At 43.5% G+C, this 25851-nt stretch overlaps 1 protein-coding gene across 2 annotated transcripts in view; it reads left to right on the top strand.

The window, feature by feature from the left end:
* Nucleotides 1–25851, top strand: part of ILKAP (ILK associated serine/threonine phosphatase) — a 31953-nt gene that overhangs the window by 2676 nt on the left and 3426 nt on the right. Inside the window, exons 2-7 of one of the 2 annotated variants that reach the window (XM_056564656.1) lie at nt 5273–5395; nt 16390–16504; nt 17094–17200; nt 18348–18441; nt 18529–18616; nt 20396–20517. In XM_056564656.1, the coding sequence (XP_056420631.1) occupies nt 5273–5395; nt 16390–16504; nt 17094–17200; nt 18348–18441; nt 18529–18616; nt 20396–20517 (649 nt within the window). The remainder of the gene's footprint in view (nt 1–5272; nt 5396–16389; nt 16505–17093; nt 17201–18347; nt 18442–18528; nt 18617–20395; nt 20518–25851) is intronic. The other variant, XM_056564658.1, reaches the window with a different exon arrangement.

The following is a 25851-nucleotide window of genomic DNA, read 5'->3' as shown; positions in this document are numbered from 1 at the left end:
AGCGCCCACTCAGCATTAGAGTTGACCAGCCTCAATTGTACGGTGGGAGCGAGGAAGGCAAGTACAGTATATGTTTTCTATCAGAGAACTTTTTTTTTTACAATTCCGAATAACCTTTATGGGCTTCTCATATGAAAGTCTCTCCTGTCGGTGGGCCACATGTTCCCCTTAAAGGAATACTCCGGTGGAAAACATTTTATTTATTTTATTTTTTTTTAAATCAACTGGTGCCAGAAAGTTAAACAGATTTGTAAATGACTTCTATTAAAAAATATTTTTCCTTCCAGTACTTTTTAGCAGCTGTATGCGATAGAGGAAATTATTTTCTTTTTGAATTTCTTCTTTGTCTTGTCCACAGTGCTCTCTGCTGACACCTAATGCCCGTATCAGGAACTGTCCAGAGCAGGAGAAAATCCCCATGTGCTGCTCTGGACAGTTCCTGACATGGATAGAGGTGTCAGCAGAGAAGAGAGCACTGTGGACAAGAAAAAAAAGAGATTCAAACAGCTAAGAATTTCCTCTGTAGTATACAGCTGCTAATAAGTACTGGAAGGATAAAGATTTTTTATTAGAAGTAATTTACTAATCTGTTTAACTTTCTGGCATCGGTTCATTTTAAAAATAGTTTTCCACCGGAGTACCCCTTTAACTTGTTCAGGACCCAGGGCGCACGGGTATGTCCTGGCACCCTGGTACTTAAGGACCCAGGACGTACCTGTACTCCCGTGGGAATTTCGGTCCCCGTCCGGGGTAACTGCTTATATCGATCAGCAGGCACCCCCCCGCCCACAAGTGAATTCACACTTGCGATTTGCGGCTATTCTGGGTCATACAGGTCTATGGTGACCCGGAAAATAAGGGGGATCGGGGTTGTCCAAGACACCCACGATCCCCCTGAAGGGATAGGAGTGAGGTGGCAGGGGTGCCACCCCTCCTATCCCTGCTATTGGTCGTACAGAGCGGCGACCAATAGCAGATCGGGGGCAGGGGGGTTAATTTTTGGTTTAGCAGTTCTGCCCACCCACAATAGACGGGGCAGAACAGCGAAACCGACAGGGACCGGCGCGGAAGTCCACTTACCCTGCGGGCGACGATAGGTGTTGGAGATCGGTGGTCAGCGATGTCGTGCGGCTGGCTATACAGTGGTCTCTAAACTGTAACCCTCCAGATGTTGCAAAACTACAACTCCCAGCATGCCCAGACAGCTGTTTGGGCATGCTGGGATTTGCAGTTTTGCTACAGCTGGGGGGCCACAGTTTGAGACCACTATATAACTGTCGCCTTCTAAATCTTGCAAAACTACAACTCCTAGCATGCCCACACAGCAGTTTGCTGTCTGGGCATGCTGGGACTTGTAGCTTTGCAACATCTGGAGGGCAACAGTTTGGAGATCACTGTGCAGTGGTCTATAAACTGTAGCTCTCTAGATGTAGCAAAATTGCAAATCCCAGCATGCCCAAACAGCAAACAGCTGTCTTGGCATGCTGGGAGTTGTAGTTGCTTACCTCCAGCTGTTGCATAACTACATCTCACAGCATGCCCTTCTGCGATCAGTACATGCTGGGAGTTGTAGTTTTGCAACAGCTGGAGGCACACTGGTTGGAAAATACTGAGCTAGGTAACAGAACCTAGCTGAAGGTTTTCCAACCAGCGTGCCTCCAGCTGTTGCAAAAGTACAACTCCCAGCATGCACGGTCTGTCAGTACATGCTGGGAGATGTAGTTTTGAAACAGCTGAAGGTACAGGGTACATTTACACAGGCAGATTTACAGTAAGTTTCCTGCTTCAAGTAGGAGCTGTGGCAAATTTTTCGCCGCAGCGCAAACTCCTAGCGAGAAGCTCACCATAAATCCGCCAGTGCGAATGTACCCTAAAAACACTACACTACACATAATAAAGGGTAAAACACTACATATACACCCCCTAACACTGTTCCCCCAAATAAAAATGAAAAACGTATTGTACGGCAGTGTTAACAAAACGGAGCTTCCAACTGTTGCAAAACAACAACTCCCAGCATTTCCGGACAGCCACTGACTGTCCAGGCATGCTGGGAGTTTAGCAATAGCTGGAGGCACCCTGTTTGGGAATCACTGGTGTACAATATCCCTATGTCCACCCCTATGCAATCCCTATTGTAGTCCTAAAATGCGCATGGCGCTCTCTCACTTCGGAGCCCTGCCGTATATCAAGGAAACAGTTTAGGGCCACATATGGGGTATTTCCGTACTCGGGAGAAATTGCACTACAAATTTTGGTGGCTTTTTCTCCTTTTACCCCTTATGAAAAGGAAAAGTTGGGGGCTACACCAGCCTGTTAGTGTAAAAAAAATAAAACATTTTACACTAACATGCTGGTGTTACCTCATACTTTTTATTTTCACAAGCGGTAAAAGCAAAAAAAGACCCCCAAAATTTGTAATGCAATTTCTCCTTAGTACGGAAATACCCCATATGTGGGCGTAAAATGCTCTGCAAGCGCACAACAAGGCTCAGGAGTGAGAGCGCACTATGTACATTTGAGGCCTAAATTGGTGATTTGCACAGGGGTGGCTGATTTTACAGTGGTTCTGACATAAACGCAAAAAATAAATACCCACATGTGACCCCATTTTGGAAACTACACCCCTCACGTAATGTAATAAGGGGTGCAGTGAGCATTTACCACCCACAGGTGTCTGACAGATTTGTGGAACTGTGGTCCGTGAAAATGAAAACTGTAATTTTCATTTGCACAGCCCACTGTTCCAAAGATCTGTCAAACGCCAGTGGGGTGTAAATACTCACTGCACCCCTTATTAAATTCTGTGAGGGGTGTAGTTTCCAAAATGGGGTCACATGTGGGGGGGTCCACTGTTCTGGCACCAGGGGGGGGCCTGACTTCCATTCCAAACAAATTCTCTTCCAAAAAGCTCAATGGCGCTCCTTCTCTTCTGAGCATTGTAGTTCACCAGCAGAGCACTTGACCTCCACACATGGGGTATTTCCATACTCAGAAGAAATGGGGTTACAAATTCTGGGGGGCATTTTCTCCTATTACCCCTTGTAGAAATGTAAAATTTGGGGGAAAAGTAGCATTTTAGTGAAAAAAAATTCATTTACACATCCAATTTTAACAAAAAGCCGTCAGACACCTGTGGGGTGTTAAGGCTCACTGTACCCCTTGTTACGTTCCTTGAGGGGTGTCATTTCCAAAATAGTATGCCATGTGGGGATGTGTTTTGTTTTTTTGCTGTTATGGCACCATAGTGGCTTCCTAAATGTGACATGCCCCCCCAAAAACCAATTCAGAAAAACTCACTCGAACACTTGACATACACATAAGATGTATTTCCTTACTCGAGAAAAATTGGGTTACAAATATTAGGAAGATTTCTCTCCTTTTACCCCTTGTAATAATTCAAAAACTGGGTCAACAAGAACATGCCAGTGTAAAAAAATGAAGATTTAGAATTTTTCCTTCACTTTTCTGCTCTTCCTGTGAAACACCTAAAGGGTTAACACACTTACTGAATGTCATTTTGAATACTTTGAGGGGTGCAGTTTTTATAATGGGGTCATTTATGGGGTATTTCTAATAAGAAGACCCTTCAAATCCACTTCAAACTGAACTGGTCCGTGAAAAATTCCAATTTTCAAAATTTTGTGAAAAATTTGAAAATTGCTGCTGAACTTTGAAGCCCTCTGATGTCTTCCAAAAGTAAAAAAATGTCAACTTTATGATGCAAATATAAAGTAGACATATTGTATTTGTGAATCAATATACAATTTATTTGGAATGTCTATTTTCCTGATAAGCAGAGAGCTTCAAAGTAAAAAAAAATGCTACATTTTCAATTTTTTCATAAAATTTTGGATTTTTTCACCAAGAAATGATGAAGTATCGATGAAATTTTACCAATAGTATAAAGTAGAATATGCAACGAAAAAACTATCTCGGAATCAGAATGGAAGGTAAAAGCATCCCAGAGTTATTAATACTTAGTGACAGTGGTCAGATGTGCAAAAAATGGCCGGGTCCTACACTGAAAATTGGCTGGGTCCTTAAGGGGTTAAAGTGTCATAGTAGTGTCAGCTTATTTCAGTTCGAAATGCAGGTGGTCCTCAGGGACCACCACATCACCTAATAGGGCTGACATGTCAAAAAAGCTTTTCCATATGACAGTAATGCTTTAAAGTGTACGTGTCATATCACAGAAAAAAATAAATATAGGTCACTAACTAGGTCATTCAGACTCTTTAAATGTCTTTTTATGTGTCTAGCTTTTGTATTTAGCTCACAATTCCCCATAATCTGCTGCTCACTCATTCGGACATCCACTGAGGCTGCCTTCACTCACCATGCATTCACTTCCTGAGTCTGCTGTGCTGAGCTGGATCTCCTTATCCAATTACTGCAGACTGCTCTGCAACCCCCTTCTCTCTGTTTTCATGCTGCAGTCTGATAGGACAGGAGTGAGCACAGAGGAGTGCTAGTCCTGCCCTCGAGGTACAATATATAAATAACATTTGATTCTGTCCATTTAAAGGGGAACTTTGTAGAAAACAAATGTTTCCAAATCAACTGGTGCCAGAAAGTTAAACAGATTTATTCTATTAAAAAAATCTTAATCCTTCCAGTACTTATTAGCTGCTGTATACTACAGAGAAAATTGTGCAGTTCTTTCCAGTCTGACCACAGTGCTCTCTGCTGACACCTCTGTCTGTGTCAGGAACTGTCCGAATTAGAAGCAAATCCCCATAGAAATCCTATTCTGCTCTGGATAATTCCTGACACATACAGAGGTGTCAGCAGAGAGCACTGTGGTCAGACTGGAAAGAACTGCACAATTTTCTCTGTAGTATACAGCAGCTGATAAGTACTGGATGGATTAAGATTTTTTAAATAGGAGTAATTTACTAATCTTTATAACCTTCTAGCACCAGTTAATTAGAAAACATTTCTTTTCTAACATTTTAAGTCCTGTCTCAAAAATTGCTTTATTCCGGAGTACTCTTTATTTTTTTTTCCAGCTATGTGCATATTTAGGCCCTATTTTGAGGCCAAAACAGTAGATATTATAACTCCTCCCTTTTGGAGTCCAGTTCCATTAATGCTTCTATAACCAGAGTCAAACGCCTGAAGCATACAGCCCATTTTCTATATAATACGGTTCTGTACTTGCAGATCTCAGAGGCCAGGTATTGTCTTCTTCCTTGTATACCTCTGCCTCATTGTTATGTGTTCTTCTCCCTAAGAAGGATCATGACTAATACAAGCAATGCTCTTGCAGCCCCCGCAGGATCTCCATCTCACCCCCGGCCTCCAAATGGTAACTCTAGTGTGAAGCGGAGAGCAGAAGCGAGTGGCTTGGACGACTGTCAGAGCGCGCACCAGGAAAAGAAAGTTTGTAAAGGTTTTCACACAACTTAACACTGCACATGGAGTTTGTGTGTCTGTATGCTGTGTATTATTAAAAGGGCTTATCTGGAGAAATGTTTGAAAGAATCATTAAGGATTATAAAAAATGTTGACATTATCCCAGACATGTCAAAAGTTTTTGATTGGGTCAAGTCTCACTCCTGAGACCCAGTGCAGTTGCTCGTTATAAGCATGGGAAGGTCACGGCAGCACTCCCCAGCTGTCAATCAAATCTGACCTTTTTACTATTGAAGTCTATGCAGGGAAAAGGTCTGATCTGCTGGCTGGGGAGTCAAGTGCGAGACTGCTCACTTTTCTAGCTGGTAACACGATTGAGACCCGGTGTGATCAAAACCATTTAAAGGAAAATTGTTAGCTTGCTCACACCGCACTAACCAGCGAGGGGGAATGATCAGTTTAATGCCTACTGTGCCCGGATCCGCCCCGCCGTTCGGCTGAAATCCTCCATTATTTGTATATGCTAATTAGGTGCTAACTGGCAGCTCATCAATATTCCCCCCCTCCCTCCGCCTCTCTCTCTTTTGCCCGATCTGTAATGAAGAGAGAGAGGCGGAGGGAGGGGAGGAACATTGATGAGCTGGGCGGCGTTGCGGGCGGTGCTGACGTCAGAAGCCAGTTACACTGCCTGTGCCAGTTAGCATAGGCAGAAAATGGAAGAGAAGGGCGGATTAGGGCACGGTAGACGTCAAACTGATCAGCGCCCCCCCCCCCACTACCAGCCAGTACCACTGGTTAGTGCGGGGGGAGCAAGCTGACAGTTTTCCTTTAATATGTAAAGATGTTCAGGGTTTTAGGAAAGGTAAAAACGCACATACTCAACTTCCACTGATCCCCTGCCAACTGTTCATTCTCCTGACATATAGGCAATTCCCTCTCACTCTCTCACTTTTGGCAACGATGACTCACTGCGACTAGTGACTTGCAGAACAGGCATTTCCTGTGTGTTGGGAGGGAGAACAGGAAGTTCTAAGCAGTAGGACTGGCACCAGCAGGGGATCAGTGGTAGGCAAGTACATGCAGTATTATTTTTTTCTGCCACTCTGAGAATGTTTGTCAGGACAAGTCCTTGTCTCCTAGAGCAGCTTAATTTCTCATATGCTTTGCTTTATAGTCCATATAAAATATCAGTTCAGTTTTACTTTATATGACAGCCTTGAAAAAGATAACAAAATAAAATGATATGTATAAACGGAGATGTATAACAAAGCCCATCCCCACCCAACGGACCTGTTCGTTTCTATGTGCTGAATCTAGTCTGAGAGTGACTATGTTTAGCACATTTGTGAGCAGATACTTTTAAATAAATACATTTTTTGTCGAACTCAAAAACCTAGTAAACACACAGATGTGCAGAATGATGAGGTCCTTTTCAGACTGTTTGTCACATAGGAATGAAGGGGTACAGCAGGGTCATGCTGTGGTATACATCAAAATCTATATCTTAGGCTGCTGACGTATACCATAAATTATGTGTGGTATTGATAAAAAGTGTGAACTTAATCTAATGCTCTATGCCAGTGGTCTCCAAACTGTGGACCTCCAAATGTTGCAAAACTACAACTCCCAGCATGCCCATACAGCCAAAGGCTGGGAGTTGTTGTTTTGCAGCCTCTAGAGCAGTGTTTCCCATCCATTGTGCCTCCAGCTATTGCAAAACTACAACTCCCAGCATGCCCGGACATCCTTTGGCTGGAGGCACACTGGATGGGAAACGCTGCTCTAGAGGTTCACAGTTCAGAAACCACAGCCTTATAGGGGTACTCCACTGGAAAACCTTTTATTTTAAATCAACTGGTGCCAGAAAGTTTAACAGATTTGTAAATTACTTCTATTAAAAAAAATCTTAATCCTTCCAGTACTTATCAGCTGCTGTTATGATCCACAGGAAGTTCTTTTCTCTTTGAATTTCTTTTATGTCTGACCCCATTGTTCTCTGCTGACACCTGTCCATTTTAGGAACTGTCCAGAGCAGGAGCAAATCCCCATAGAAAACCTCTCCTGCTTCGGACAGTTCCTAAAATGGACGGAGTTGTCAGCAGGGAGCACTGTGGTCAGGCAGAAAGGAAACTCAAAAAGAAAATAACTTCCTGTGGATCATAACAGCAGCTGATAAGTACTGGAAGGATTAGGATTTTTTAATAGAAGTGATTTACAAATCTGTTTAACTTTCTCTGGCACCAGTTGATTAAAAAAAAAAAAATAAAAAAAAAATAAGGTACCCCTTTGAGCCATATCAAACAGTTGTATATACAGGGGAATCCAGATCCACAGCACGTCACAGATATTTTTCTGGATGTGGTTGAAATCTGCAGCAACACTGTGAATGAACCCCAGGGGCTTGGAGGTGACTTGTCATTTAGGATGTAAATAAGATGCAAATAAAAATGAATATACATACAAATCAGGTTGTTTCTGTTTTCATGGAGTTATCCCAGGGTATAATTTTATTATGTGAAAGGAAATGACTTTAATTAAATAAAAATAAATTGTGTACTGACCTTATCGATCTCCCCAATGCTGCAGTTCTTATACTCACCAGGTCCATGCAGATGTTCAGTTCCTCCTCCTGTCTTGAAACTCACACAGTCGTAGGTTGAGGTGGAACTACTGCTATTTGCCCCCTGGTCAGCAGCCATGTTAATAATACTTCATAAATAAAGGACATCATGAGCATAGCCTCACTAGGGTACCAGAGAGAATATATAATCACATAGTCACCCTGTTCCTGTGTTTAGTTGGAAAATATTGTTAGACCCTGAGAAGCAACTGGAAAAATGCTAGGTTCACACTACGGAATCTCCGGGCAGAAAATTTCCCGCCTGGAGATTCCGTGAGCGGAATCAGTCGGCGCTAGGACCGTGTTCCGCGCGAATTTCTGCCTGAAGAATGAGCAACGCCATTCTTCAGGTGGAAATTTCCAAGCGGATTTTCCGTTCACAAATTCCGAAGTGAGAATTGTGAACGGAAACACATTCACTGCACTATACAGTAACCCCCCGACCTACGATGGCCCCGACATATGATAAAATCGACATACGATGGCCTCTCAGAGGCCATCGCATGTCGATGTCAGCATCGACATACGATGCTTTTATATGTCGGGGCCATCGCATTAACTGCTATCCGACAGCGCAAAATGCTTAAGCTGCTGTCGGATAGCAGTTTAAGCATCCCGGGCAGATTCGCCTACCTATTCCCGCTGCTCCGGGTCCACTTCGCGATCCTCCGGTGTCTTCTGTATCTTCTCCAGGGTCCGGGCCTCGCTTTCCGGCATCGTTATTACGTCGCTACGCACGCCGCGCCGGCGCAGCAGCGTAATAACGTCACCAGAAAGCGAGGCCCGGACCCTGCAGAAGATGCGGAAGAAGCCGGAGGATCGCGAAGAAGACACTGGAGCAGCGGGACAGCATCAGGAGCCCCTTGGACAGCATCGGGAGCGGTGAGGACCTGGTCCGGAGCGACGGGGACAGGTGAGTATAACTTCCTATACTTTACATTGCACGGATCCCTCAACATACGATGGATTCGACAAACGATGGGTCGTTTGGAACGAATTACCATCGTATGTTGAGGGACCACTGTACATTTTAGCAAGCGGAATTTCTGAAATTGCAGGCGAAAATTCCGTAGTGTGAACCTAGCCTTACGAGTGTTATTCCGCTCCGAAATTACACTTGAAAATTCTGGTACAGCAGAATCCCACTGTCAATGGGATTCCCCTGCTTAGTACACATTGCAGAATTGCAACATCGCAACAGAGTTCGGCTGGTAAAATTCCACCGCTGGAAAAATTATTTTGGTCATTATTTTTTGGCTGAATGCATCTGGAATACATTGCCATCTATGCAGACAGCAATGTACGTGAGGTCCTAGCTCCAACTGATTCAGTCAGCGCTGGTTGCACTTGGAGATTCTCGTTGTGTAAATTTAGCCTAATAATAAAACACACATACACGTCTGTGTGAGTGTAATTGTTTGTAGCTATTTAGGCAGGACAAATTGTAACCTCTAAATACTGCTTGTTTACCTTGACCATCTCATGTCCATTCTGGGAGGATCAGAGCTGAATGACTGAACTTGTTCAAAGGAGATATTGTGGCCCATTTTTGACACATCTATGATCGTAAAATAAATAAAAAAGGACAAAACATTACAATGTACAATACATGGTTAAACACATATGTTTACTAAAATACATATTAAGGGCATGTTCGCATGGACAAAATCATCATGGCATTTTTGCCTTAAAGGGGTACTCCGCTGCTCAGTGTTTGGAACAAACTGTTCCTAATGCTGGAGCCGGCGCTGGAAGCTTGTGACGTCATAGCCCCGCCTCTCATGCTGTCACGTCCCGCCCCTTCAATGCAAGTCTATGGGAGGGGGCGTGACAGCCGTCACGCCCCCTCCCATAGACTTGCATTGAGGGGGCGAGGCATGATGCCATGAGGGGTGGGGCTATGATGTCACAAGCTCCCAGCTCCAACGTTCGGAACAGTTTGCTCCAAGCACTGAGCAGCGGAGTACCCCTTTAAAAACCATGCTGTTTCCACCTTAAAACCACCTCCCCTTGAATTCAATGGAAGCCTTGAGAAAAAAGTCACTTCTGAGGTGTGGTTCTGCTTTTAAGCTCATAAACCATTAAAGCATTATTTTGAAGAGTTTTTGTGCACATTGGAGTAGTTTTTGATGCAGAACCTCACCAAAAATCAGTGATGGGCAACGTTCTGTCTGTGACCAGTATTGACAGATCTCTACCAATTACTGACGGGTGGGCCAGAGCTGCCGCTCGTGAATACCGCGCACTACTGAGCACACGCTCGATTTAGTCAGATATGTGGCGCCTACAAAAAAAGTTATGGTGTTTTACTCAGAGTCCCTGTGACCTGGTTTATGCTGCCCTCAGATAGATCAGCATTAGAGATGAGCGAACTTACAGTAATTTGATTCGTCACGAACTTCTCGGCTCGGCGGTTTCTGACTTTAGCCTGCATAAATGAGTTCAGCTTTCAGGTGCTCCGGTGGGCTGGAAAAGGTGGATACAGTCCTAGGAAAGAGTCTCCAGCCCACCGGAGCACCTGAAAGCTGAACTCATTTATGCAGACCCGCCGAGCCGAGAAGTTTGACGAATCGAATCACTGTAAATTCACTCATCTCTAATTAGCATAAATCTGGTAACAGATTCTCTTTAACGAAAGAAACGCAAGGTAAAAAGAGCTTTTTATCAATCCAGTAACAACTTATGTGCCGTGACAATAATTGGCGCCATTCAGTCTAGATTTCCCAGGAATCCTGTTATCACCTAATCTGTTTCTTTTGGAAACACAAAAGCCGCAGAGAGAAACAGTAAGACAACTTTGTAAGCATTAGTGTATTAAAGTTTCCTGCTACCCTTAAGCCAGTGGTGGAGGTGATGTGCTAGTCTGGGCGGTGGTGCCGCAGCCTCCATTCTCTTCTCCGGCGGCACCGACTCTTCATCTGGCATGTTCTGAGGCTGGTGGGAAGGGGGTGCTCTCCCGCAGACAGGCACAGCAGCACAGTTATGGAGCAGCTAAGGAGACGGCTGGGAGTCGTCCTCTTCCTCTGAGAAAAATTGCTGGCAGCGGTGCATGTCTGCCCTCCCTCTTAAACTGCCGTCCTAGGCCTGGGCCTTGTTGTAAGGGTGCATTCACACCACATTTTTGCAAAACAGTTCCCGTATACATTTTCAATGTGAAAACCATACGGAACCATATTGAAAACCGTATGCATTGACTCTCCATTGAAAACCGTATGCCAAAAGATGCATCAGGTTGTGTCCGTTTTTCATCCTGTAAGGTTTTGTCAGTTTTTTTTCTCGTACCCAAAACCGTAGTCTACCACGTTTTTTTTTGTCCGGGTGAAAAGCTGTATTAAACCGTATACATTTTTTAAAACATGGGAGTCAATAGGAACCATACAGAACTGTATGTGGTACGGTTCCATCAGGTTTTCACCTTTTGGTTTTTGACTTTGCACAGTTTATTTATTTTTTCTTGGATTTTCAATCAAACAAGTGAAACTTTATTTATAATGGAGTGAAAAGTTATAAACGTATACTTTTTTTTTCATAAAAAACTGATGCAACCTGACAATTTTTTTAACCGTATACTGTTTTTAACCATATCCGGGGTAAAATTTGTACACGTTTTGATACAGTAAAGTATGGTTTTGAGGAATCAATTTTTCATCAAAAACCTAATACAGGAACTGTATTGCAAAAATGTGGTGGGAATGCACCCTAAGTAAGAGATCTCAACCCAGGGTTTTATACACAGTTAAGACTGCTCAATACTGTTCTTTAGTCTGTGCGGAGACACAGAAGTCCAGGATCTTCTCCTCTGTGTGTAGAGTTTATGGCACCATTAATGTTAGCCTCTGCTCATGAGCTCTGGGAGAACTGAAAATTATAGATGAAGCCAGCAGAGCTGAAATCTGGTGAGAAATGCAACATACAAATTATATAATGGCCAGAAATATTGCTGCTCCTCATGTACACACACAGGACAGCTTATCCTAGAAATTCTCCTGAGACTGTTTTAGACTTATACAATACAGGAATATGGGTGCACTACTGTGGTAGATGTATACAATGACATTGGCTATCCCTCAACACTGATGTTAAAATTGAGACATTCGCCAGTGTATCCTTATATGAAGGACACACCAGAGCCCGCACACCAATGCCAAGGTTTCTCAAAATGGCACGGGACCTACGCTAATCCTACCTGTGCGTGATAAGCAAAACAGGGGCCAGCATAAAAATGCATACAATGGAGGTGTTTAAACACAAAAAGAATAAACTGCACCAAATAGGTATATATTGTACTTTTTTTTTTTTTTTTTTTTGCGCCACCAATTGTACTTTGTATTGACATCACTCATTTTCATATATTAATGCAATGTTGCTTTAATAATCCTCCTGGGCCTTGTGGTCCATCGCCAGATACCAGAAGGAGCTTTTGATCATGGACTTTGTGTCACTGCTTTAAAGGAGTACTACAGTGTTAGACACTTAAAGGGGTACGCCACTGGAAAAGGTACTTATCAGCTGCTGTTATGATCCACAGGAAGTTCTATTATTTTTGAATTTCCTTTCTGTCTGACCACAGTGCTCTCTGCTGAACCCTCTGTCCATTTTAGGTACTGTCCAGAGCAGGATATGTTTTCTATGGGGATTTGCTCCTACTCTGGACAGTTCCTAAAATGAACAGAGGTGTCAGCAGAGAGCACTGTGGTCAGACAGAAAGGAAATTCAAAAAGAAAAGAACTTCCTGTGGATCATAACAGCAGCTGATAAGTACTGGAAGGATTAAGATTTTTTTAATAGAAGTAATTTACAAATCTGTTAAACTTTCTGGCACCAGTTGATTTAAAATAAAATGTTTTCCAGTGGAGTACCCCTATAAGGCAGTGGTTTTTGAACTGTGAACCTCTAGAGCAGTGTTTCCGGGTCGGTCCCGGCGGCTAATGACAGCCGGGACCCTGGGCTAATAGTGTGCAGCACCGATCGTTGAGCTGCGCGCTGTTAACCCTTTAGACACGGCATTCAAAGTTGATCGCCGCATCTAAAATGAAAGTAAAAGCTTCCCGGCAGCTCAGTCGGGCTGATCGGGACCATTGCGGTGAAATCGCAATGTCCCGATCAGCTAGAAGGCGAGTGTGTGGTCCACTTACCTGCCTCCGTCACGTCCGATCGGCGATTGATTTAGCCAAGCCTGAAATCCAGGCTTGAGCAATCGACCGCTGATTACACTAATCCTTGTTGTGTCAGTGCATGGCAATGATCTGTATGTGCGGTGAAATAGCCACTAGGGGGAGCCATAACACTGCAAAAAAAGTGTTAAAAAAAAAAAAAGTTAGTAAAGAACCTTTCCCTAATAAAAGTAAGAATCGCCCCCCTTTTCCCATTTAAAAAAAAAACTGTGTAAATAAACATATGTGGTATTGCCGCGTGCGGAAATGTCCGAACTATAAAAATATATTGTTAATTAAACCGCACTTTCAATGGCGTAGGGCGGGAAAAAAAATTCCAAAGCCCAAAATGGCGTATTTTCGGTCACTTTTTATATCATGAAAAAATGAATAAAAAGCGATCAAAAAGTCCGATCAATATAAAAATGGTACCGCTAAAAACTTCAGATCACAAAAAAAAACATGAGCCCTCATAGCAGCCCGTACGCGGAAAAATAAAAAAGTTATAGGGGTCAGAAGATGACAATTTTAAATGTATAAATTTTCCTGCATGTAGTTATGATTTTTTTTTTTAAGTAATATCAAATCAACCCTATATAAGTAGGATATCATTTTAATCGTATGGACCTACAGAATAAAGATAAGATGTCAATTTTACCGAAAAATGCACTGCGTAGAAACGGAAGCCCCCAAAAGTTACAAAATGATATTTTGTATTCAAATTTGTCGCACAATTAATTTTTTTTCCGCTTCGCCGTAGATATTTTGGTAAAATGACTGATGTCACTGCAAAGGAGAATTGGTGGCACAGAAAATAATCCATAATATGGAATTTTAGGTGCAAAATTGAAAGCGTTATGGTTTTTTAGAAGGTGATGCGGAAAAAATGAAAATGGAAAAACCCTGCGTCCTTAAGGGGTATCATAGGGGATAAGTGTCTGATCGCAGTGGGCTGACACTTCCGCCCATAGTTCACCTATACAGGGTGCCTTCAGCTGTTTCACCACTACAACTCCCAGCTTGCCCTGACATCTATTGAAAACAATAAGTTTGGGGCTACCCCATTCCCTCCCCCCCTGTTGAAAACCCCGTACCCCACTGTCCCCCAACCCCCGTGTTAAAAAGCCCAAACCCCGCTCTCCCCAAGACATACCCTAGAGTCCCGCAGAGTCCTGAGGCAACAGAAGCGGGGTGTAAATGCCAGGAGGCGAGGCCGGCATGTGAGGCCAGGGAGGCAATGCACTCTCAGCGCTCACTCCCGCCTGTCTGATTGACAGGCAGGGAGCGAGCGCAGGCTGACTGAATTTGGACCGATTGCCCGGCCAGCATCGGTCCGAATTCAGGCGTGACGCCAATCTGCAGCCGGCCACTAGTGGCCGGTTTTCAAACGTAGATTATAACATGTTAATAAAAAAAAAATTATTAAAATATATTAGCGATATGTTGTAGTACATATGTACAACATATCAAAAAATAAAGTTGATGACAGTGCCCATTTAACCCCTTAACGACACAGGACGTATATTTACGTCCTGCGCCGGCTCCCGCGATATGAAGCGGGATCGCGCCGCGATTCTGCATCATATCGCGTCAGTCCCGGAGCTCATCAACGGCCGGGACCCGCGGCTAATAACACACATCGCCGATCGCGGCGATGTGCGGTATTAACCCTTTAGAAGCGGCGGTCAAAGCTGACCGCCGCTTCTAAAGCAAAAGTGAAAGTGACCCGGCTGCTCAGTCGGGCTGTTCGGTGAAATCGCGGCGTCCCGAACAGCTGGCAGGACACCGGGAGGACCCTTACCTGCCTCCTCGGTGTCCGATCGGCGAATGACTGCTCCGTGCCTGAGATCCAGGCAGGAGCAGTTAAGCGCCAATAACACTGATCACAGGCGTGTTAATACACGCCTGTGATCTGTGTAAAAGATCAGTGTGTGCAGTGTTATAGGTCCCTATGGGACCTATAACACTGCAAAAAAATTTTTAAAAAAAAGTGTTAATAAAGGTCATTTAACCCCTTCCCTAATAAAAGTTTGAATCACCCCCCTTTTCCCATAAAAAAATAAGTGTAAAAAAAAAAAAAAACATATGTGGTATCGCCGCGTGCGTAAATGTCCGAACTATAAAAATATATCATTAATTAAAACGTACGGTCAATGGCGTACGCGCAAAAAAATTCCAAAGTCAAAAAAAGCGCATTTTTGGTCACTTTTTATACCATTAAAAAATTTATAAAAAGTGATCAAAAAGTCCGATCAAAACAAAAATCATACCGATAAAAACTTCAGATCACGGCGCAAAAAATGAGTCCTCATACCGGCCTGTACGTGGAAAAATAAAGTTATAGGGGTCAAAAGATGACATTTTTAAACGTATAAATTTTCCTGCATGTAGTTATGATTTTTTCCAGAAGTGCGACAAAATCAAACCTATATAAGTAGGGTATCATTTTAACTGTATGGACCTACAGAATAATAAGGTGTAATTTTTACCGAAATATGCACTGCGTAGAAACGGAAGCCCCCAAAAGTAACAAAATGGCATTTTTTCTTCGATTTTGTCGCACAATGATTTTTTTTCCCGTTTCGCCGTGCATTTTTGGGTAAAATGACTAATGTCACTGCAAAGTAGAATTGGCGTTGCAAAAAATAAGCCATAATATGGATTTTTAGGTGAAAAATTGAAAGGGTTATGATTTTTAAAAGGTGAGGAAAAAACGAAAGTGCAAAAACGGAAAAACCCTGAGTCCTTAAGGGGTTAAGACTAGTACATAGCATTTCAGGAAAAAATAGCCTAAAAAGACCTAAAAGTAGGACATGGCATAGTCCCTTATTATGTTTAGACAGATTTTCTACTACACGTTTTATTGTAGACCCATTATGCAAATTAATTAAAAGACACATAAAAAAATACACATAGTTGTTTACAGTCCATGTCGTATAAATGATGCCACCCTGTCTGTGAATAGGATATGAGAAAGAGTGGAAGAGACTGTATTGTGTGATATAAAGATCTGTGTCAGTGGAGCTTCAGATGTTGCAAAACTACAAATCCCAGCATGCCAATGGCTGCCCGGGCATCCTGGGATTTGTAGTTTTGCAACATCTGGAGGGCCACAGTTTGGAGACCTCTGGTGCACAAATCTGGGAATCATAAAGTTCCTGTCTGTCTGACACTCTGTATTTCACCTAATACAAAAAAGAAATATTTATTAGCATTGTATTAATAGGAACTTATTCTTTTTGTCTCTTGCGTATATAGAAATTCTGTCTTTAAAAGCTCATGTAGCAGAAAGGAGGGGAGAAAGGGAAGAGCTACAGGATGCCCACACTATTTGTGATCTTAGCGAGGAGTGTCGGCCAATCGTAACTAACATGTAAGTATATGTTAGTCAGGATTTCTACTCCATATAATCCTTATTGTGTATATTTAAAGGGGTATTCCAGGGAAAAACTTTTTTTTAGATATCAACTGGAAAGTTAAACAGATTTGTAAATTAATTCTATTAAAAAATCTTAATCCTTCCAATAATTATCAGCTGCTGAAGTTGAGTTGTTCTTTTCTGTCTGACCACAGTGCTCTCTGCTGACATCTCTGCTTGTCTCGGGAACTGCACAGAGTAGAAGAGGTTTGCTATGGGGATTTGCTTCTACTGTGGACAGTTCCAGAGACACGTGTCATCAGAGAGCACTTAGACAGAAAAGAACAACTCTACTTCAGCAGCTCATAAGTACTGAAAGGATTAAGATTTTTTAATAGAAGTAATTTACAAATCTGTTTAACTTTCTGGAGCAAGTTGATATATAACAAACAGTTTTTTCCTGGATAACCCCTTTAATAATAATAATAATAATAATTAAAAAAAATAAAAAAAAGGTATAATGTGACAAAACAGAGACAACTGCCTACATGAGAGGAATGGGATTTTACTCGCTCTATTAATGTCAGCTGGTTCTCTCTTGTAGATCTCGACTTGCCTTCTATGCAGTATTTGATGGTCATGGTGGGAGTCGGGCAGCACGATATGCGGCACACAATCTGCACCGGAATCTTGTTAAAAAGTTACCACGGGGTATGTGATAGTTGTTGCATTATGTCATAGTAGTATGACATCGGAGTCTCATGCAGCCTTTTTTTTATTTTTTACTTAGTTACCTAGTTATTAAAGGGGTATTCCAGGCAAAAACTTTTTTTTATATATATATATCAACTGGCTCCTGAAAGTTAAACAGATTTGTAAATTACTTCTATTAAAAAATCTTAATCCTTCCAATAGTTATTAGCTTCTGAAGTTGAGTTGCTGTTTTCTGTCTAACTGCTTTCTGATGACTCACGTCCCGGGAGCTGTCCAGCTCCTATGGGGATATTTTCCCATCATGCAAGGGATATTCTCCCATCATGCACAGCTCCCGGGACGTGACATCATCATTGAGCAGTTAGACAGAAATCTTCAGAAGCTAATAACTATTGGAAGGATTAAGATTTTTTAATAGAAGTAATTTACAAATCTGTTTAACTTTCCGGAGCCAGTTGATATATAAAAAAAAAAAAGTTTTTGCCTGGAATACCCCTTTAAGGTTGAAGTAAGACAAGCGTCCTATATCTTTATTGTGTCCCTACTTTGTTAATGCAGAAAAAGGCCTTATGAAGCTGATGCCAATTGCCCCATACTAAATACTAAAATTCCTTTCTGACTTTAAATATGGGATCAGAATAAATCCCTGGATCAACATTCTGTCCCTATAGATCTAGAATCCATAACCTGTAATGTTATTACTCATAGGAAACATGTCCAGACCCCTTTTGAACACTTTTATTATGTTTACCATGACCACCTCCTCTGGCAGAGAATTCCACAGTCTCACTGCTCTTACAGTAAAGAACCCCCATCTGTGCTGGTGTAGAAACCTTCTTTCCTCCATATGTATAGGATGCCCCTTGTTATAGATACAGTCCTGGGTATAACAAGGTCATGGGAGAGATCTCTGCACTGTCCCCTGATATATTTATACATAGTTATTAGGTCTCCCCTAAGCCTTCTTTTTTCTAAACTAAATAACCCTAATTCTGATAATCTTTCTGGGTCCTGTAGTCCTCCCATTCCCCGTACTACCCTGGTTGCCAGTCTTTGAACCCTCTCCAGCTCCACTATATCTTTCTTGTACCCTGGTGCCCAGTACTGTACACAGTATTCCATGTGTGGTCTGGTCTCTTTACAGGAGACATAGGCGTTGTGGACAAGGCAATAAAGAAGAGTCTGCTCGATGCTTTCAAGCTGACTGATGAAGAGTTTTTGAAGCAGGCAGCCAGCCAGTGGGTGTCTTACAGATTTTCATGAAACTGTCATATAACTTATATTTCTATTGCCACATTTTCATTTCCATTTGTTCTGCTTTGTAGGAAGCCAGCATGGAAAGATGGCACAACAGCTATCTGTGTAGTGGTGGCCGATAACGTCCTCTATATTGCCAATCTTGGGGACAGCAGGGTGAGCAAAACCTTAACATCTCTAAAACTTCTCTCATACTTACACTTTTCAATATAAACTATTGTGTATAGATGAGTAGTAGCACTATTTCTGAATGTTGTATGACATGGAGAGGGCATCGCCCTCTCCATGTCATACAACATCCAGAAATAGGGATACCCCCAGTTTTCTCTCTGTGTACTCCAACTCTAATTATTAGTTGTCTCTGAGCTAGGGAGTGTAGACAAGCTGCTATGATGTCTCCCATGCACTGCACGTACAGAAAAGGAGACCCTGCTCACCTATATAGTACACCCTCTGAAGCAGCAGCATGCACAATATTTTAGAGCAGTACGGGGCACTGTTAGCTATAAATCCAGCTTTGGGATGAGACCTAACACTTACCACAAGCTGTTGCAGCCTATGTGTGCGCGTGCCACTGTCTTCCATCACTCCTTTCTCCATAGATGTCTAACAGAAGCTTGAAACATCAGTGAGCTGATCCATCTTGGATGGAGAAGGATTTTAGAATAGTGAATGATGGAGGCTGAACAGGAAAGTAACCTAAATGAGGAAAGAAATGTTTTTCCCTGATAAGATATATTATAAAGTTTCTTACATTTGCTTGTACTGATTTATGCAAAGTTTGTTGGAAGTGTAGTGTAGTGATCAGGTGTTCAATACAGGTCTGGCTTTTTTTTTTTTTTTGCCCCAAGGAATTCTCTGTTTTCTCCAAGGACAGACCATGTCTGGCCAAATATTTCTTCTGTGGTGGCGGCTTTAGGGGAAACATAAATTATGTGGCAAACTTTCAATGGCCAGCCATGTAATGCAGGGAGGGACAGGGTATGCTAGAATAGAAAAACTATTGTAATGGATGTGATCTCCTAATGGCACCTGACTGGCTGTGACATAAGTTTTGATGTTGCATTTTGGATAAATAGGTCTTCACTATGGAGTTATGGAGTCACGTGTAATGTTTAAAGATAAAACATTTGAAAATGTATGTATTTAATTTACCACCATGTATTTAATTTATCAGCACAGGACCGTAAGTCATTTAAAACATAACTTTTGCTAATATTTTACTAACAATATGTTGTCCTGGATTCACAAAAAACAGATTCTCAAAATTAATATAAAAAACTAAACATAAGAAGACCAATAGTGTGGCACTAATGAATCAGTATTATACCTAGAGCAGACTTATTGTGTCAAGCATCCAAAAGATGGGATATGATATCCCAAAGAGTCCCATTAAAACGTTACAGACCACTGACAGCTCATTTGTAACTCCCCATGGTAATATCAAAAACACACACATGCTTCCTCATGTTTATTGAGATCAGTGAGTCCCAGCATGTTTCTTATATATTTATATATGTGGTATCATCAGGGGACATAACCTTTTAAGGATACGTTCGCACAAACAGGATCCTGCGCAGATTTGATGCACAGGATTTGTAACTGCAGATTAGAAGCTGTGCTCAGTCATTTAGTTTACATTGAAATCTGCAGCAGAAAATCCTGCGCATCAAATCTGTGTTACGTGTGAATGTACCCTAAACGATTTGTGGTTCTGTGCTGGTTGATTGTCTTTATTCAGTGACAAGATGATAAAGGTTATATCAAGTGTGTGTCTTTTGTTGTACCTTAGTACCCTTACACCAATTCAAGGATATTGGTATGCCAATGTCTATCGTCATTGGCATAAATATTGGCTTTTTATTGAGATCCTGATGCTTTATTCTATGCCAGATGTCCATTCCAATGCTCCTCTCTACTGTTTTCTTGAGCTAGGCTGTGCTCTGCAGAATGAATGAAGAAAATCAGAAACCTACAGTTTTGAGTTTGAGTAAAGAACACAATCCCAACCAGTATGAAGAGAGGATGAGAATCCAGAGGGCTGGAGGAAATGTGAGGTGAGCATCTTTACCACATGTCACATAAATGTGTTTGTCTTTTATATGGGGACACTCTAGAACTCCACAAACTCCTATCTTGTTCAGTCCAAAACTCTGTCATCTGCTTGTAATAACCTACATTTTAATAACCCCTATAGACTAGTGGGTGAGGCTGGCATATGCTACCTGGGATGTTCTTAAGTTTTGTGTCTACAATTATTTCATCACATTCTCCCTTCAGGGTGGAGGAGCCCCTAGCAATCGGGTGTGTACAGTTTTCTGCAGAATCAGCAAATTCTGTGAAATGCCAGGCAGTTATCTGTATAAGCCACACTGCAGACTCTGCTCTGCCCGAGGGTTAAATTTGCTGAAAAAGTTTCACCAAGATATGGACTGTGCGATGCCTCCCTGCTGAAAATCTCTTACAAAAGACTCCTGGTAAAGATATGTAGTCTGAGCTCAGAAGGGGAGTTTTTTTTTCTTTTGCTTCTTGCATTTAACAGCATGTATCTTTGCCCGCACAAACACATGGCTTTACAAATTGTAAAGTAAAACCACACAAAATCACTACACGTGAGTAAGGTTGTAGGTTCAACTGAAGTGGATGTGTATATTTATATATACACACTTTATGACAAAAGTATGTGGACACCTGATCATCAAACTTATTTGAGCTTGTTGGTCCTCCCGTTCTAAAACCATGGGCATGAATATGGCGTTGGACTATTGGTGTAACAGCCTTTGCTCCTCTGGGAAGGCTGTCTGTGTGATTTTTGAAGTGTGTCTATGGAAATGATGCTAAAAGATTTTTGGGCGTTCTAGTTTACCCCACGAGTGTTCCGTAAGGTTGATGGTAATTTCTCGGTCGTCTCCATTGGGGGACACAGAGACTGTGGGTATATCCTGCTGCAACTATGCATACAAAAAGAAAGTCTGCCCTTCCTGCCAGGATATTAATATCTTAGGTGAGTATGGCGGATTAGGGTGAGTATGTCCCTCTCCTTCTGCCCACCCCATTCTGGACCTCAAGCTACTCAACCGCCACTTGCAGCTACGTCATTTTCTCATGGAGTCCCTCCGCTCCGTGGTAGCGTCCATGGATCAGGGGGAGTTTCTTTCCTCAGTGGATATCCAGGATGCCTATCTACACATGCCCATTTTCTCCGCCCATCAGCGTTTCTTCCGCTTCGCTGTCCCTGTGGGTCATTTCCAGTTCATGGCTCTTCCTTTTGGCCTAGCTACAGCTCCCAGGGTTTTCACCAAGATCATGGCGGCAGTGATTGCCATCCTTGGGGTTCAGGGAATCTCGGTCCTCCCTTACTTGGATGATCTTTTGATCAAAGCTCCATCCCGGTCCCAAAACTTGGAGAGTCTTCATCTCACTGTACAGACTCTGTCCGCCTTCGGTTGGGTAATCAACCGGGAAAAGGACAATCTTTCTCCCTCCCAGTCCTTTGTCTTTCTGGGTCTCCTTTTCGACATGGTGGCTGCCCGTGTTCATCTTCCATTGGACAAGCAAGAGGGTGTCCTTCACCTATGGTGCCCCTCTCTTATAAACATAGAATGTGTCGGCAGATAAGAACCATTTGGCCCATCTAGTCTGCCCAATAATCTGAATACTGTGCTGGGCCGGGTGGTGGCGGTCATGGAGGTTGTCCCTTTCACCCAGTTCTGCTATCGCCCTCTTCAGCTGGCCATCTTGGCCCAGTGGAACAAGTCACCATCCGCTCTGGATCGACGGATTCTTTTGCCCCTTCCCCTCCGTTCTTCGGTCTCTTTTGTGGTGGCTCCACTCTCCCCTCCTTCTCCAGGGTTGGTCGTTTCTTCCTCTCCACTGGCAGGTCGTCATGACTGATGCAAGTCTCCTGGGTTGAGGAGGTGTGTTTCGGGACCTAACAGTCCAGGGTTGCTGGTCCCCTCAAGAGGCTCACCTGGTCCCCTCAGGAGGCTCATACATGGTGGTGTATATCAATTGCCAGGGTGGCACGTGCAGTCGCTCGGCAATGGAGGAGGTCTCAAAGATTCTGCTCTGGGCCAAGACTCGGATTCCCGCTCTCTCCACGATTCACATTCCAGGTGTGGAGAATTGGGAAGTGGACTTTCTCAGCTGCTCCTCCGCGGGTCTGAGGGAATGGTCTCTATATCCGGGGGTGATTGCGCAGATCTGCGAACTTTGGTGGACCCTGGACGTGAACCTCTTTGCGTCTCGCCACAACAGACAGGTTTCTTGCTTTGTTGCGAAACCACGAGACCCTCTGGCGGTGGACGCACTCTTCATCCCATGGTTGTCCTTCAGTCTTCCTTACCTCTTTCCGCCTCTCCCTCTCCTGCAAAGGGTTCTGAGCTAACTCAAGGCAGAGGGCATTGCCGCCATTCTGGTGTCCCCAGACTGGCGCAGTCACGCGTGGTACGTAGACGTAATTCGACTGGTCCCCGACTTACCCCTGCATCTTCCAGTTCACTCCGACCTGCTCTCCCAGGGTCCTCTCTGCCACCTTAATTTACTGTCGCTGCATTTGATGGCGTGGCGGTTGAAACCGCAGTTTTGAGAGCTCAGGGTTTTTCTTCTGGGGTGATTCGCACCATGCTTCGGGCTCGGAGGCCTTCCTCTACTAGTATTTACCACCGCACTTGGTGGGCTTATTTCCGGGGTGTGAGGCTCAGTCAGTCTCCCTGGCTGCCTTTTCCTTTAACCCCTTAAGGACTCAGGGTTTTTCCGTTTTTGCACTTTAGTTTTTTCCTCCTTACCTTTTAAAAATCATAACCATTTCAATTTTCCACCTAAAAATCCATATTATGGCTTATTTTTTGCGTCGCCAATTCTACTTTGCAGTGACATTAGTCATTTTACCCAAAAATGCACGGCGAAACAGAAAAAAAAATCATTGTGCGACAAAATCGAAAAAAAAAACGCCATTTTGTAACTTTTGGGGGCTTCCGTTTCTACGCAGTGCATATTTTGGTAAAAATTACACCTTATCATTATTCTGTAGGTCCATACGGTTAAAATGCTACCCTACTTATATAGGTTTGATTTTGTCGCACTTCTGGAAAAAATCATAACTACATGCAGGAAAATTTATACGTTTAAAAATGTCATCTTCTGACCCCCTATAACTTTTTTATTTTTCCACGTACGGGGCGGTATGAGAACTCATTTTTTGCGCCGTGATCTGAAGTTTTTATCGGTTTGATTTTTGTTTTGATCGGACTTTTGAATCACTTTTTATTAATTTTTTTAATGGTATAAAAAGTGACCAAAATACGCTTTTTTGGACTTTGGAATTTTTTTGCGCGTACGCCATTGACCATACGGCTTAATTAATTATATATTTTTATAGTTCGGACATTTACGCACGCGGCGATACCACATATGTTTTATTTTTTTTATTTTTTTACACTGTTTTATTTTTTTTATTGGAAAAGGGGGGTGATTCAAACTTTTATTAGGGAAGGGGTTAAATGACCTTTATTAACACTTTTTTTTTACATTTTTTTTTGCAGTGTTATAGGGACCTATAACACTGCACACACTGATCTTCTACACAGATCACAGGCGTGTATTAACACGCCTGTGATCAGTGTTATCGGCGCTTGACTGCTCCTGCCTGGATCTCAGGCACGGAGCAGTCATTCGCCGATCGGACACCGGGGAGGCAGGTAAGGGCCCTCCCGGTGTCCGGTCAGCTGTTCGGGACGCTGCGATTTCACCGCGGCGGTCCCGAACAGCCCGACTGAGCAGCCGGGTCACTTTCAGTTTCACTTTAGAAGCGGCAGTCAGCTTTGACCGCCGCTTCTAAAGGGTTAATACCGCACATCGCCACGATCGGCGATGTGTGGTATTAGCCGCGGGTCCCGGCCGTTGATTAGCGCCGGGACCGTCGCGATATGATGCGGGATCGCGGCGCGATCCCGCTTCATATCGCGGGAGCCGGCGCAGGACGTAAATATACATCCTGCGTCGTTAAGGGGTTAAGCGCCTTCTTGCTTTCTTGCAATCCGGTCTGGATCAGCGATTGGCGCTCAGCTCCCTTAAGGGTCAAGTGTCGGCTCTTTCTATTCTCTTTCAGCGGCCGTTGGCTTCCAACCCTCACGTCCGCACCTTCCTGCAGGGCGTGGCCCATGCGGCTCCGCCATACCGTTCTCCCACCCCTCCTTGGGATCTCAACCTGGTGCTTGGCGCCTTGAGGGAGGCTCTGTTGGAACCTCTCCGGGACCTCTCTTTCCCTTCTTAGTCCTTCATCAGGACAAGGTTGTCTTTCGGCCACCTCCCTTCTTCTTGCCCAAGGTGGTCTCCTCCTTTCACATGAACGAGGACATCGTTCTCACTTCAATTTGTCTGGCTCCATCCAACTCTAAGGAGCATTCCCTCCATTGTCTAGATGTGGTTCGTGCTGTCCGGATCTATCTTTCTGTCACCTCCTCTTTCCGACATGGCGACACCTTTTTTGTGATTCCGGAGTGTCGTCGCAAGGGTCTTCCGGCTTCCAAGACGACCATCTCGCGGTGGATCCGTTCCGCCATCTTGTAATCGAACCTGCATAAAGGGAAGGTCCCACCTTTTTGGGTAACTGCGCATTCCACACATTCCGTTGGGGCGTCTTGGGCGCTACACCATAGGGCTTCAGCATTCTAAGTCTGCAAGTCGGCCCCCTGGTCATCCTTGCATACTTTCACCAAGTTCTACCAAGTGCACACTTTTGCATCCGCGGACGCCGGTTTGGGTCGAGAGGTGTTGCAGGCGACAGTGGCTGTCTTCTGCCTGATTCTGTCAGTTTTGGGTGTTTTTTCCCACCACGGGGACTGCTTTGGTACGTCCCACGGTCTCTGTGTCCCCCAATGGAGATGACCTTGAAAAGTAGATTTTTTATGAAGATCCATTGACACAGACACAGCACCCACCAATTTGTTTGTGGTTATGGTTCGGTTTTCGGTCCGAGGGGTTGTGTTCGGTTCTTTTTGTCTGGTTCCCTCGGACACCTGCTGGTTTTCTTCTTCTGTCGGTCCTCTCCTACTGATTTGGGACTTAACTGATTAGCTCAGAGTCAGTAGGCGGGGTATATCCTGCCAGGAGGGGCCGACTTTCTTTTTGTGTTGCCTAGTATCAGACTCCTAGTGGCAGCAAGATATACCCACGGTATCTGTGTCCTCCAATGGATGCTCCGAGAAAGATATTTTGCAGTAAGCATAAAAAATCTACCTGTTCCCTGCAGCCACATTCCTAAATGTTCCGAACAATGTTTTCGTGCTGCGGGTGTCGGCCACGCCCATTATGATGCCATGGCCACGCCCCCTCAATACAAGTCATTGATTTGCATCGAGGGGGCATGGCCATGATGTCACGAGGGGCGA

Source organism: Hyla sarda, chromosome 3, assembly GCF_029499605.1.
Source record: "Hyla sarda isolate aHylSar1 chromosome 3, aHylSar1.hap1, whole genome shotgun sequence".
Taxonomy (NCBI): domain Eukaryota; kingdom Metazoa; phylum Chordata; class Amphibia; order Anura; family Hylidae; genus Hyla; species Hyla sarda.
Note: the sequence above shows the minus strand (reverse complement) of the source record. Positions and strands in the feature narration are given on the sequence as shown.